An 11206-nucleotide genomic window follows, 5' to 3' on the forward strand; every position below is an offset into this window, starting at 1 on the left:
TTGCTGGCCGTCCAGTTTGGGAGTCGATGAAGGAAGTGGCGGTGCTGCCATCGTGTTCCTTTGTTCGGCACCCCCTGCGGATGCCTTGCGCGGTTTTGGAGCCAGGCGGTTGAGCAGGTAATTGTACCGCTCATGCCGCTCCAACTCTGGGGAGATACGGAAGCCAATCTTGTCACTTTCTTGAGCGATCCCGCCATCCGGTCGCACCCGCACTTGGGTATGACGGAGCACCAAGTCCTCGAGTTCTTTGTATAGAACTCGGCGGTTCCTTCGGCGCCTCTCACGCTTGCGTTGATTCTCCGTGGGAGCGGCATGGGTTCTAGGAGGAATCGATGGTGTGGGTAGAAGTGGTGGTGCAGTTCGCCTTGTGGACGAGGCAGGCCCTTCCCTCAAAGGTTGCACATGAAGTTGATCTCCACGCCTAGCGGGTGAAGAAGCTCGAGGGGGAAGTGGAACTCGTGGAGGATCCCGGGGTCTCCACTGTTGAGCAGGACGAGGGTTCCTCTCGTCCTCTTGGTGTCGTGACCACCGGTTCCATCGTGGGGGCATGTAAGGATGCCCCCGCTGAACGTGTCGAGTGGGTGAAGCTTGTCGTCGAGGCCCCAACGTTTGGCGCTCGTGTTGAGGACGATGGTTAGGGGCATGGCGCCTCATCCTTCCCCCAGCCTCCGCTGATGAAGAACTTGGCGCTCCTTGTTCACGGAGCCGCCTTTGGATATGGTCCATATGCTCCTGTAGCCGACGGAACTCCTGTCGGAGGTCCTCTCCGCGTGGCGCAGGTGCCTCGCTCCGAAGAACGGCGAACCTGTTGTCGTTGCGGATGGGGCGTCCGCCTACCTCCGAAGTGTGGAAGCATGGCGCGCACATGCCTCTCTGAGCATCTTCGGAGCTGGCGGAGCCCGTACAGCCTGCCAGAACAGGCTCTTTGCGGGAGCGCCGTTTCCAGAACTCCTTCATGACGGCTCGTCTCACCGCCTCCTTTGCTCTTGATGACCCACTCGCCCCGTCGCCGGGGGGCAAGTCACATGTGAACGCCTTGTCCACGAGGTCCTTAACGCCGAAGGACCAATCCTCCTCTTGCACCGCACTCCGAGCGATGCGGGAACTCATTTGTTGGTGGAGTCGTCGCACCTTGCGGTACTTCCTCCTGTAGTTGCGTAGTGGATGCGGGCTATCAGACGAACGTGCGTTCGTCACAAGCCTCCGCAAATTCTGCGAAGCATCCTCCAAGCCTTTGAGGAGCTCCACTTCGGTGCGCCAAGTCGTCGTAGGGGCGCGAAGTGATGCAGCACCCGCCTTCTTGCTTGCGGCCTTAGCTTGGAGGCGTTGAGAGGCCTCCGCGCTGCCATTGATGCCGGCCCTCGTTGACTCCTTCAACAGGGCGCGTGCCTCGAGCATTAGCTCGCGGCGCTCCTTCTGTGCTGTGGCGGATGCCCGCCTTTGTGCCTTCTTGGATTGCACAGTTTGGAACTGCGCTGGCTCCTGGGCTTGGTGCATGTAGGTCTTGGCGTCATGCCTGATGACGACCATGGGAGGCAGCTTGGATCCAAAGTGGATCACCCAAGGCTCCGAGGTGTTGGCGCGGGACAGTCCTCCTGCATGAAGAGGATTCTTTATCAGCGGAGCTCCACGCTGGTTGCTTCTCATGCAGGATGCTGTGTGGATTGGATGAACCGGCGAAGACGACTTTGACGACCACAACGAAGCAAAGATGGGAGGAGAACCATGTCCCACCGGGCGTGCCAATTTGTTTGACACGAGAAAAACGTCCGTGAAAGACATAGGCGCTACGTTGAGGGGAAGGATGGTAGCGTGTTTCTCTCATGCGCCGGGGTAATGAAAATAGATGCGGGCGTGCCAGTGTACCGTAGTACACAAGAAAAAGATAGGGAAGCATGCATTTCATTAATCTCTCTTGGAGAAACAAAGTACAAGTTCCCGAATACAAAGCGCTCCGTGGCCTGCTCGCGCGGCCAACGTGACTATGGCGATTGTGATCTCCTGGTTCCCGGGGCCTCGGAAGGCACCCGGTTAATTACTCCCGCGGGTTACGCCGCGGGACACCTCCGATTAAGCCGTGTGGTCGTCTTCGTCGTCTTCGCTTCGCGTTCTCCATGCATGATGTGATGGTGGTGTGTGTGGGCGGCGGCAGAGCCCGTGTCCTCGTCGGTACACGCGCCGCATGTAGCGTGGCCTTTGCTCCGGCCACGCCCGCCTTCGCCGTCGCTCCTCGTCGGTCTTGACGGCGTTGGTGTAGTTGTAGTTGAAGTAGCATGGGTCCACTCAGCCAGGACTTCTCGACGACCAGTGCCGTCATCGGGGCGCGCAAGGGGTATGCCTCGCGGGAGTATGTTGTCGATGGAGATCGGCGTCGGTGTGAAAACCGACGCATGCGCCCAAGTCGGTGTAGCCAGTACGGTCGGCACCTCGTCTCGACCTGACGCCAAGTCTATGGCCGTCGGCGTAGACAAGATTGCCGTTTCGCAGGCTCGGGGGTAGTGATGTCGAAGATGTTGTGTTCGTCTCCTCCTAAACGGTGTGGCTGGCGTTTCGTCTAGGCAGGCCGCCAAGCGCATGGCCGTCCTCACCATCTCCTGTGCACACAGGGACGTGGTGTTGGGGCGTCGTCATGCCTCAGGCTTGCGAGGTCCGCATCGGGCCAGCTCTGTATGACTGGCGGACCGAATGGCGTTCGCCTTGGACGGCTCTCAGATTGATGGTGTCTGGTCGAACATGATTGCACGAACCCTTCATCTGTAAGGACATGTGCATGGCCAAGCTTTGGTTCCCCACAGCACGTATACGTACGTACATGGGTCTTGAAGTAATGCATCACGATGATCAAAGTATCACTTGGCTAGCTTATGCAATATGTATGCGTGGCATGCCGCGTGCACGCTAGAGCTCCGGAGGTGTTCATGCGCCTTCGAGCGCCAGGCTTCGCGTCGGCATCGTTGCAACGCCCGTCCTCTTCGGCATGGCTTGTTAGAAGAAAAGGCGACGCCGGGCTGCACGCCGGCAGCCCTAGCACGGATATCGTCGTCGCGGACGTCGTCGTCACGCCTCGCGTGTGTCATGGAATTGATGGCGCCACACTGCACACCAGCAGCCTCGTCGCGGACGTCGCCGTCGCGCCTCGCCGGTACCACGGAGATGGCGCCGCACGGCGTGCTGTCAGCCCCGGCACGGATGTCGTCGTCGCGCCTCGTGGGTGCCTTGGCGCCGCGCTGCACGCCGGCAGCCTCCTCGCGGGCGTCGTCGCCGCGCCTCGTGTGTGCCATGGAATTGATGGCGCCGCGCTACACGCCGGCAGCCTTGTCGCGGACGTCGCCGTCGTGCCTCGCCAGTGCAACGGAGATGGCGCCGCATGGCACACCGTCAGCCCCGGCACGGATGTCGTCATCGCGCCTCGCGGGTGCCATGGTGTTGGCGCCGCGCTGCACGCCGGCGGCCTCCTCGCGGACGTCGTCGCCGCGCCTCGTGTGTGCCATGGAGTTGATGGCGCCGCGCTACACGCCGGCAACCTCGTCGCGGACGTCGCCGTTGCGCCTCACGGGTGCCATGGCGTTGACGCCACGCTGCACTCCGGCAGCCTCGTCAAGGTCGTCGTCGCGCCTTGCGGGTGTGTTGATGGCGCCGCGCTGCACGCCGGCAGCCTCCTCGCGGACGTCGCCGTCGCGCCTCGCCGGTGCCATGGCATTGACGCCGCGCTGCACGGGAAGCCTCGTCAAGGTCGTCGTCGTCGTCGCGCCTCGCCGGTGCCACGGAGATGGCGCCGGACGGCACGCCGGCAGCCCGGCACGGATGTCGTCGAAGCGCCTCTCGTGTGCCATGGAATTGATGGCGCTTCATTCGCCCATGTGGCAGGTTGCACACCCACCCCGTGTCACGGGATGGGATGCATGTGTGCATGTATGCTTGAGAGAGGGAGAGGAAGGAAGAGAGAGATGAGCATAGATTCAACCGTTCATCTTACCATCGGGAAGTGCTTGCTTCGCCTCCATGGCCGCCTTGCTCCTGGTCGATGTATAAGTGTGGTGTATGGCGTTTTGGGTAGGTGTTGGTGTGTGTGTTTGATGGATGAACGGTGAATGGAAGATGGCTTGTGTGTATGTGTGGGTGTTGATGAACCGATGGGTGGTGTGATCGCCTCCGGTGGTGAGAGCTCTGCCTCTGAGAGAGTTCTTCCTCCGTCTTCGTGTGTGTTTCCTCCAAGCCGAGAGCTGTGCGTCTCGATCTTCAGGCCTCTGGGGCGTGTCTTCCCAGCTGCGCCTCCGGCTGCTGCGTGTTCAGAGACGAGAGCTGTGCGTCCGGTCTTCAGGTGCCAGAGCTGCGTCTCCTCTGGCTGCTGCGTCTTCCCCGCCCCAGAGCTATGCGTGAGTCGTGCCTTTTATAGGCAGCGGACGAGAGAATGGATAGCGATGGAGCCATCTTATTCGGAGAGCTTATCTGACCGAGAGACTTATCTTGACGCTGGGACGCGTTCGCTCTCCAGGAAAATCGTGGCCGGCCGAACGTCCCATCAAAATATCCGGTGCAGACGTGCAGGTCTCCGCGAGTACGCCCGAACTAGCCGACGCGTACGTACGGATGTACGTACCCCTGAGCTTGTACTGCAAAATACGTTGGTTAATAAAATCAGCCGTCTACTCTATCTTCAATTTGCTTGGCTCCTCTGGACGTGCCAGTGCTATCTGCTCGGACGTGATCATTAACTAGTGTATCGAATATTAATTCCAGTATCGACCGAGCAATCTGCTCCATGCATCCATGTTACCATGTACATAGCTTGCTTGTCTAGTACCAGTTAATTAAACCGTCATGACTTGCACAAAATTGCGTCGAACATGGACCTTGTTGAGTTCTTGTTCCAATACATCCCCACAACCCAAACTATACTTATCATCAACCATTTCAAAGTTACAGGAGTCAAAGAAGGCTAAACAGAATCCAAGCACCATATACCTCTCTCTATCTCTCAACATACAGCAAAGCAACAATTAACCCATGCCAAAGCTTAACCAGGGTAAAAGAAGAAAAACTTGATCACGAGGATGGACGGAAGGAGATCGAAGCAGGATCAACCGATCGATCGCTCACTAACTAATTCACTAGTACTGCTCAGGCGTGTAGGTCGCGCCGATGGTGTACTTGGCCGGGATGACGTCGTCGAAGACGTTCTTCATCCCTTTCACGGTGAGGAAGCGGAAGTTGAACGGGCCCTGGAGCGGCTCCTCGCTGTCGAACCGCCACAGGTCGCCGTCGGCCTTCACCATGTCCACCCACTCGTTGGAGCCGTGCTCCCGGAGCTCCACCTCCGCCATGGTGTCCCCCTCGTACTTCACCACCACCGCCAGGTGCTTCTCGTCCGACCCCTGCTCCACTGTGAACGTCACCTTCGCCGGTGCGCACCGCGCGCCGGCGAGCAGCGCCGCCAGCATCGCCACCGCCAGCAAGCCGCCGCTGCTTGAGGAGGACAACATCGAGAAGCTTAGATTGGTTGAAGGTCGATTATGTGTGTGCGTATCTGGGTATGTATGCAATGCAGCCGTGAGGTGCGAGACGTAGGTGCTATTTATGGGCGATGGCTCGCGGTGACCGTGTCTGTTCCTCCGTTGGTGCGCATGCGGCTCGCCGTCGTCGTCGGAACAGAGGCCCTCCGTTTTCTGTGTCCTGCGCGTTTGTTTCGGCTCGCATGGATGGCTGAATGGTTTCGTGCACGAGTGTGTACACCTGGATGCATTAGATTTGGAAGAAATGAAATTAAATTGATGATATTATTTCATTAGGCAAATCCACGGACATGGCATGATACAGGAAGAAACTAAATTTAGGGATACATTGAAAACCATGGAATTCTCAATTGAATTCAGTAACTAATTGCGTGGCCACTAAACAAGTTCTTAGATTCACAAAATAAATTCACTGATTCCAGCACTAAATGATCAGAGCCAAAGCTCTAAGATATATTTTTCAGACAAGTTATTCCCAGACTATTGGCAGCTAGTCAGAGCAACACAACACAATATCTAGGCAGCATCACGACTTGCTCCGACCAAATTTATCAAACTGTTCTCTACAATACATCGTCAGTACACAATGCAGCCGCAGAATATAATGCACAGGTACCTACATCAGGGTTGTACCGGAAATTACAGCCACATGGAAAACAAAATGACTCCAGCGTGCGAGACCCTTGACATGCAACTAGTCGTCATCCTTGTAGGGGTACTCCTCCGGGACCTGCTTGGTGAGCTTCACCCGCATCTCATAGGCATCGTCCCCACGGAGCATATCGCGGACCCATGTAACCTCCGTCTTCATGGAAACCTGGGACACACATGTCAATTAAACTAGAGTGGCCAGCGAAAGGAACTCTCAAACTGGTAGGTTCACATCACTAGAATCAGAAGTCTACAATGAAACATGTAGGCTAGTGGACAGTGAAAGGAACTCTCAAACTGGTAGGATCACACTATCACAGCACTAGAATCAAAACTAATGGTTGTAGTTAGAGCACCACTGGATAGTATTCCATATTAGAACCAAAGGCCACTGTCGGTGCCATGCTACAGTTGTCTACAAAGATTCACTATGATGCATTTCACAAAAAGAAAAATGTATACATTTGTATGCATGTCTTGATTCAGTTTATAATTTTTGTTTTATAAAAGCATGGGTTCAGGGATCCAAGCTCTAGTTTATAAAATGTGTTTATTCTTCAACTGTTTGACAAGACAAGAAAATTGCAAAAGATGGCAGTATGGAAGACTAACCATTTCCAGTGCTCCCCTGATAACTCCACTCAACACATTGCAATACTGAAGGCCCTGGCAAGTATCAGGAAGCTCAACAAAATCTACAAGTGGGTTGTCCTCCAATACAAAGCTGCAAGTTGTACCCTCAGCATCCCAATTGGTTACAGTTGCAGTCACACCGAGGAACATTTTGAATCCAAGCTGTTTTAGGAATGAAAAAAGTGGAAATGGTCAGACCATATATAAAGGCATAATACGGAAGATACAGAAAACAAGGAACAAGATAGTGGAGGAGTTTGATTGTTTTAGGAAAAAAAAGGAGCACAGTTTGGAAACATTTTAATGATTCTTGGACACTCAAATACTCCATTAGTGAACAAGATGAGGTGTAGAGAAATCTGCCGAAGAGAGAGAGAGGCATGGAATGTCTCTGAATGGTGTACAGCTATTTTAGCAGGAAAGAATGCTGTTAACGCACAAAAACACTGTCGAGTGTCTTCATGTAACAAAACTGAAACAATTGTAAATTGCTAGACTTGTTGAGTTCTGTTGGAGAAAAGGCTCCATGTGAAAAAGTTACAATTTCGAAACCATAACTAAGCATATGTATGATCAAACCTTTCTGGCCCCTTGAACCATTCTGTCTTAAAAGCCTAGGAAATATGAATAAGGATAAAAAAAAACTCAGTAAGCATGGCATGCATTAGCAAGTTTAGGAGAAGACCTTGGCTATAGTATCAGCAGTCTCCTTGAAGTCAACACAATTCGATACATTTGACTTGGCTAAGAATTCATCAACCAATCGAGTTCCAATATTGTAACCCCTGAAAAGTAGAAACATAGAACACGTAAACACGTTCCTCATTTAAGGCGAGAACGAGGTTAGCTAGATCTAGTTCACCGTTAAATCCCATCGCAGCTAATCACTTGGATTGTCACATTCTAAGGCAGGCAATTGCAGCTGGTTCAATGTTAAATCCTCGCACGTGATCCATAGGTTATTAGACAAACAGCAAATCCCACATTTGTACAGCTAGATAGATGGAGAATTTTCTAGATTGGCTAGCCGAGAAAGTTAGAAACAGATAACTGAGGAAGGCGGGGCTTACATCTGATCGAGCTGCTTGTTGACCTCCTCGACCTCCTCGAGATCCGTGAGCAGCTGGCGCACGATGGCGCCGTACGTGAGCGTGAAGAGCTCCGCGTTCTGCAGATCACCAACAGCACGACCAGATAGGATCAGTGGGGGCTGCAGATCTACGCGCGTGGGCGGAGAGCGGGGGAGAAAAGGGTTGAGGGGTTTGGAGCAGGGGCTTACCACGCGCTCGACGCTGGCGAAGAGGGCGTCGCCGGACTTGGGGGGCGTCAGGGGCGGCATCCTGCGCCGGGATCGAGTCCAACGGCGACTAGCGCGCGGCGGCGGTGGCGGGTGAGAGAGATGGTGGGAAGGAGAATCACCGGCATGGTGCCGTAGTTGTAGGCTGTTTTGGGCTAAACTGCACTTTGCTCAGCCCACGCTCCCGGCCTGCTCTATAAGTTGGGCTTTTCACTTGCCATCCTTTCCTATTGCTGCTATACCTTTCCTAATCTTTTGAGTTTCCTAACCTATGAATCAAAGAGGCACTATGAAACGGAGTGGGACAAGAACCAGAATTTTGTTAACCTTCATAGCAAAATGATTACAAGGTCAACTACGTGATGGTTACAACCAAATAGAAAATACAAAGAGAAAATTCTATTACAAAACTACAAGAAAAACCTGAAAGTAAACCTTGCTATCTTCTTGCCATCACCATCTTCTTATCCACACCATTTTATCATCTGCAAATCACCAACAACAAGAGAAAACTATAGATTATTGTCAAAATGTTGGATTCACCCTAATGTGAATCCATTAGCTAGGGTGAATCCATTTGATCTAGGATCCAAAGGAAAATATTCCAGGAAAAACTCCTAGAACATCAGTCAGGTTTTTAGTCAAAATAAACAATTCCATAGAAATAGAATAGCAGTAACAAGTAGCAAAGACCATTAGCAACAGAGGAGAATAGCTGATAGGAGTAACCGCTAGCAAAGACCACCTTTAGTTGGTAAGCATGGTCATTTTGCATTATCTGAGTTGCAAAACTTGCTTTTTCTGTGATGCGGTTACAAAAGGCGCAATCTAGACATGTGAAACTCACCGTTGGGGAAATAGTAGACCTAATTTTAGGTACTATTATTAGGAAACCCGTCAAAATCTTTGAGCCAAAGGAAACAAACAACATAAGGTTTTAGTTCTATTGATAAATGAATTAATCCTACGAAAACAGATTGCAAACTTAGAAAAACTTTAAAACAAGTACTTTTGCAACAACAAAAAAAGTCTTACAATCTATTAATACAAAGCAACATCAGTACACAGATCCCAATTTATTAAAAATGCAATGATGTTATTGAACCACCTAGTGATGACTACAAGTACAAGGGCCAGCCGGAGGAAGCGCCACTGTCATGACCCCCTCTCTTACTAGAGCCAAATAAACCTTGTTGTAAAATATAGTTGGGAAGTCATCGTGCTACTGAGCCATAGGACCAATGCACTGGATTAGCAACAATCACCAACAATGAGAAAAATAGGTTGGAAGGACCATAGAACCAACAACACCAACGAACAAAAGCGTTGTCCGGATCCAAGCACACATGCCAGGAACCAACACCGACTATATCAAAGGTGATCCGCTAAAAACACAAGTCCACACTCCCTCCACCGACAATAGGTGCACCGCCGGAGCGACAATAGGGCGTGCAGACCTTAATCCGGCTCGAGGATGTCGCCACGGGCTCATCATCCCGACATATTCCCTTTGAAGATATCCGATATAATCATTTGCTTGTATGTTAGCATCATGTCAAAACCTCAAATTACTTGGTACTGGTGATGACTAGTCTCTCTCGCTTTGATGTCCGATCAACGTTGAGGCATGCGGAAAACACTATTTTACTCTTATCGTGTCACTTAGGATGGCAACACATACACGCCCTCGTGCAACTAGTCTAGCCCGCCAAGGTTGGAGACGGCCGGTGGAGATCTATCTCCTTCCTCGTACTTTAAATCATATCGACGGCAGGTATATAATTGTTATCAAATGGGGGGCAAAAATTTAGATCGTCTTGGGCACTTCTTACACAATTTAGATGTTTAAGCGTGAAAGAGGAACACTAATTCTTCTCAAGGTTTCGAATTTGAATGGAGCTTAGGCCCCCACTAGTCTCCACTTTCCCCGGAGTCAGCTCAACGGCCGGCGGCAAGGATCCATCGCCGGAGTAGGGCTTTCGAGTGCCCAGCTCTCTGGTCTCGGCGGTGATGCCTCGAAATCGCCGGTGATCGATGGCGGAGGCACGAGAGCACTGGATTGCTTTTCTTCTTTAGGTGCTAGGGTGTTTTTTTGTAATGACGGAGGCCCTTTCTTCAAATTTCTGGTTTCTTCGTGCGAGAGATGTAAAAGGGCCTTTGTGTAAAATGTACCTGCCACATGTCTAATGGAGTTTCTCTAGGTTCTTCTAGACCCCACTGTTGTGCAAAAAAAAAGGTACATCCCTGCTCATCTTGTATTTAGGAACAAAGGTTCTACTACGGAGTACTAAAATTCAGCAACCGTGTACTGACCATAATTCTCAATCGCACCGTTTCGATTAGTTCCAACCTCACGTGTCTTGAATCAAATCCACACAATGGCCTTGATAGAGTAGTAGTAGTAGTAACTTCCTTGCTGCTACTACCACCACTGAAACCACGAATTAATGGCCCTATCTAACCTCTTCTTCTCATTCTTCCGTTACCACGGTCGAGGAGACTGGCACGTCGGGAAGGGGAAGATGCGTCTTGTGTTCTGCGCGGTGGTGCTCGCAGTCGCCGCATTAAGGGTCGCCGCCGACGGAGGAGATGATACGCTTCTCGCGTTGCCGCCGAATGGCACCACCGGCCGGAGCTTGCTCCAGATCAAGAAAAGTACGCACGCAGAGTACTACATATACGCACGCACGCCGTGATAATCCTTCTGCCAGTTATCATTTCTTTCATTGCCTAAGTTTCGCTCTTGCCAGATTGCCCGGTGAACTTGGAGACGGCCAACTACACGGAAGTGACGAGCCGGTGCAAGGGGCCCGTGTACAAGGAGTCGCTGTGCTGCGCGGCGTTTAGAGATTTCGCGTGCCCCTATGGCGTCTACATCAACGACATGACCACCAACTGCGCTACCATCATGCTCAGCTATCTCCGGCTCTACGGCAGCTACCCGCCGGGCCTCTTCGCCAACACCTGCAAACAGGACCTCAAAAACGGGATCTGGTGCGTGGAGCAGGAAATCAGCGACACCGCCGGCGACAGCGCAGCTCAAGTGCCGGCCCACGCCAACACCGCATTCACCTTTTGCGTCTACGCCCTAATTGTTATCCTATTCTGTTAG

At 52.2% G+C, this 11206-nt stretch overlaps 3 protein-coding genes across 3 annotated transcripts; 1 reads left to right on the forward strand and 2 right to left on the reverse strand.

Moving 5' to 3' along the window:
- Positions 1-4862: 4862 nt before the first annotated feature.
- On the reverse strand, positions 4863-5562 carry LOC127297558 (pollen allergen Phl p 2). The gene has a single exon (XM_051327877.2). It carries the CDS (start codon positions 5481-5483, stop codon positions 5112-5114), a length of 372 nt encoding a protein of 123 aa, XP_051183837.1. The 5' UTR covers positions 5484-5562; the 3' UTR covers positions 4863-5111.
- Positions 5563-5908: 346 nt separating this feature from the next.
- LOC127297557 (uncharacterized) lies at positions 5909-8209 on the reverse strand. The gene is made up of 5 exons (XM_051327876.2): positions 8077-8209; positions 7868-7965; positions 7483-7582; positions 6777-6959; positions 5909-6330 (listed from the first exon to the last, which is right to left on the reverse strand). The coding sequence occupies exons 1-5, from the start codon at positions 8134-8136 to the stop codon at positions 6208-6210; spliced, it is 564 nt and encodes a 187-aa protein (XP_051183836.1). The 5' UTR covers positions 8137-8209; the 3' UTR covers positions 5909-6207.
- Positions 8210-10541: 2332 nt separating this feature from the next.
- On the forward strand, positions 10542-11206 carry LOC127349306 (GPI-anchored protein LLG2-like). The gene is made up of 2 exons (XM_051375047.2): positions 10542-10749; positions 10845-11206. Exons 1-2 carry the CDS (start codon positions 10542-10544, stop codon positions 11204-11206), a joined length of 570 nt encoding a protein of 189 aa, XP_051231007.2.

This window comes from Lolium perenne, chromosome 4, assembly GCF_019359855.2.
Source record: "Lolium perenne isolate Kyuss_39 chromosome 4, Kyuss_2.0, whole genome shotgun sequence".
In the NCBI taxonomy this organism is placed as follows: domain Eukaryota; kingdom Viridiplantae; phylum Streptophyta; class Magnoliopsida; order Poales; family Poaceae; genus Lolium; species Lolium perenne.

Coding starts and splice junctions, on each gene's coding strand:
- LOC127297558 (XM_051327877.2), bottom strand. CDS start 5,483: ATGTTGTCCTCCTCAAGCAGCGGCGGCTTGCTGGCGGTGGCGATGCTG.
- LOC127297557 (XM_051327876.2), bottom strand. CDS start 8,136: ATGCCGCCCCTGACGCCCCCCAAGTCCGGCGACGCCCTCTTCGCCAGC. Junction 7,583..7,867: donor AACAAGCAGCTCGATCAGAT/GTAAGCCCCGCC, acceptor TCTACTTTTCAG/GGGTTACAATATTGGAACTC. Junction 6,960..7,482: donor CTGCTGATACTATAGCCAAG/GTCTTCTCCTAA, acceptor TTCCTAAAACAG/CTTGGATTCAAAATGTTCCT.
- LOC127349306 (XM_051375047.2), top strand. CDS start 10,542: ATGGCCCTATCTAACCTCTTCTTCTCATTCTTCCGTTACCACGGTCGA. Junction 10,750..10,844: donor CTTGCTCCAGATCAAGAAAA/GTACGCACGCAG, acceptor CGCTCTTGCCAG/ATTGCCCGGTGAACTTGGAG.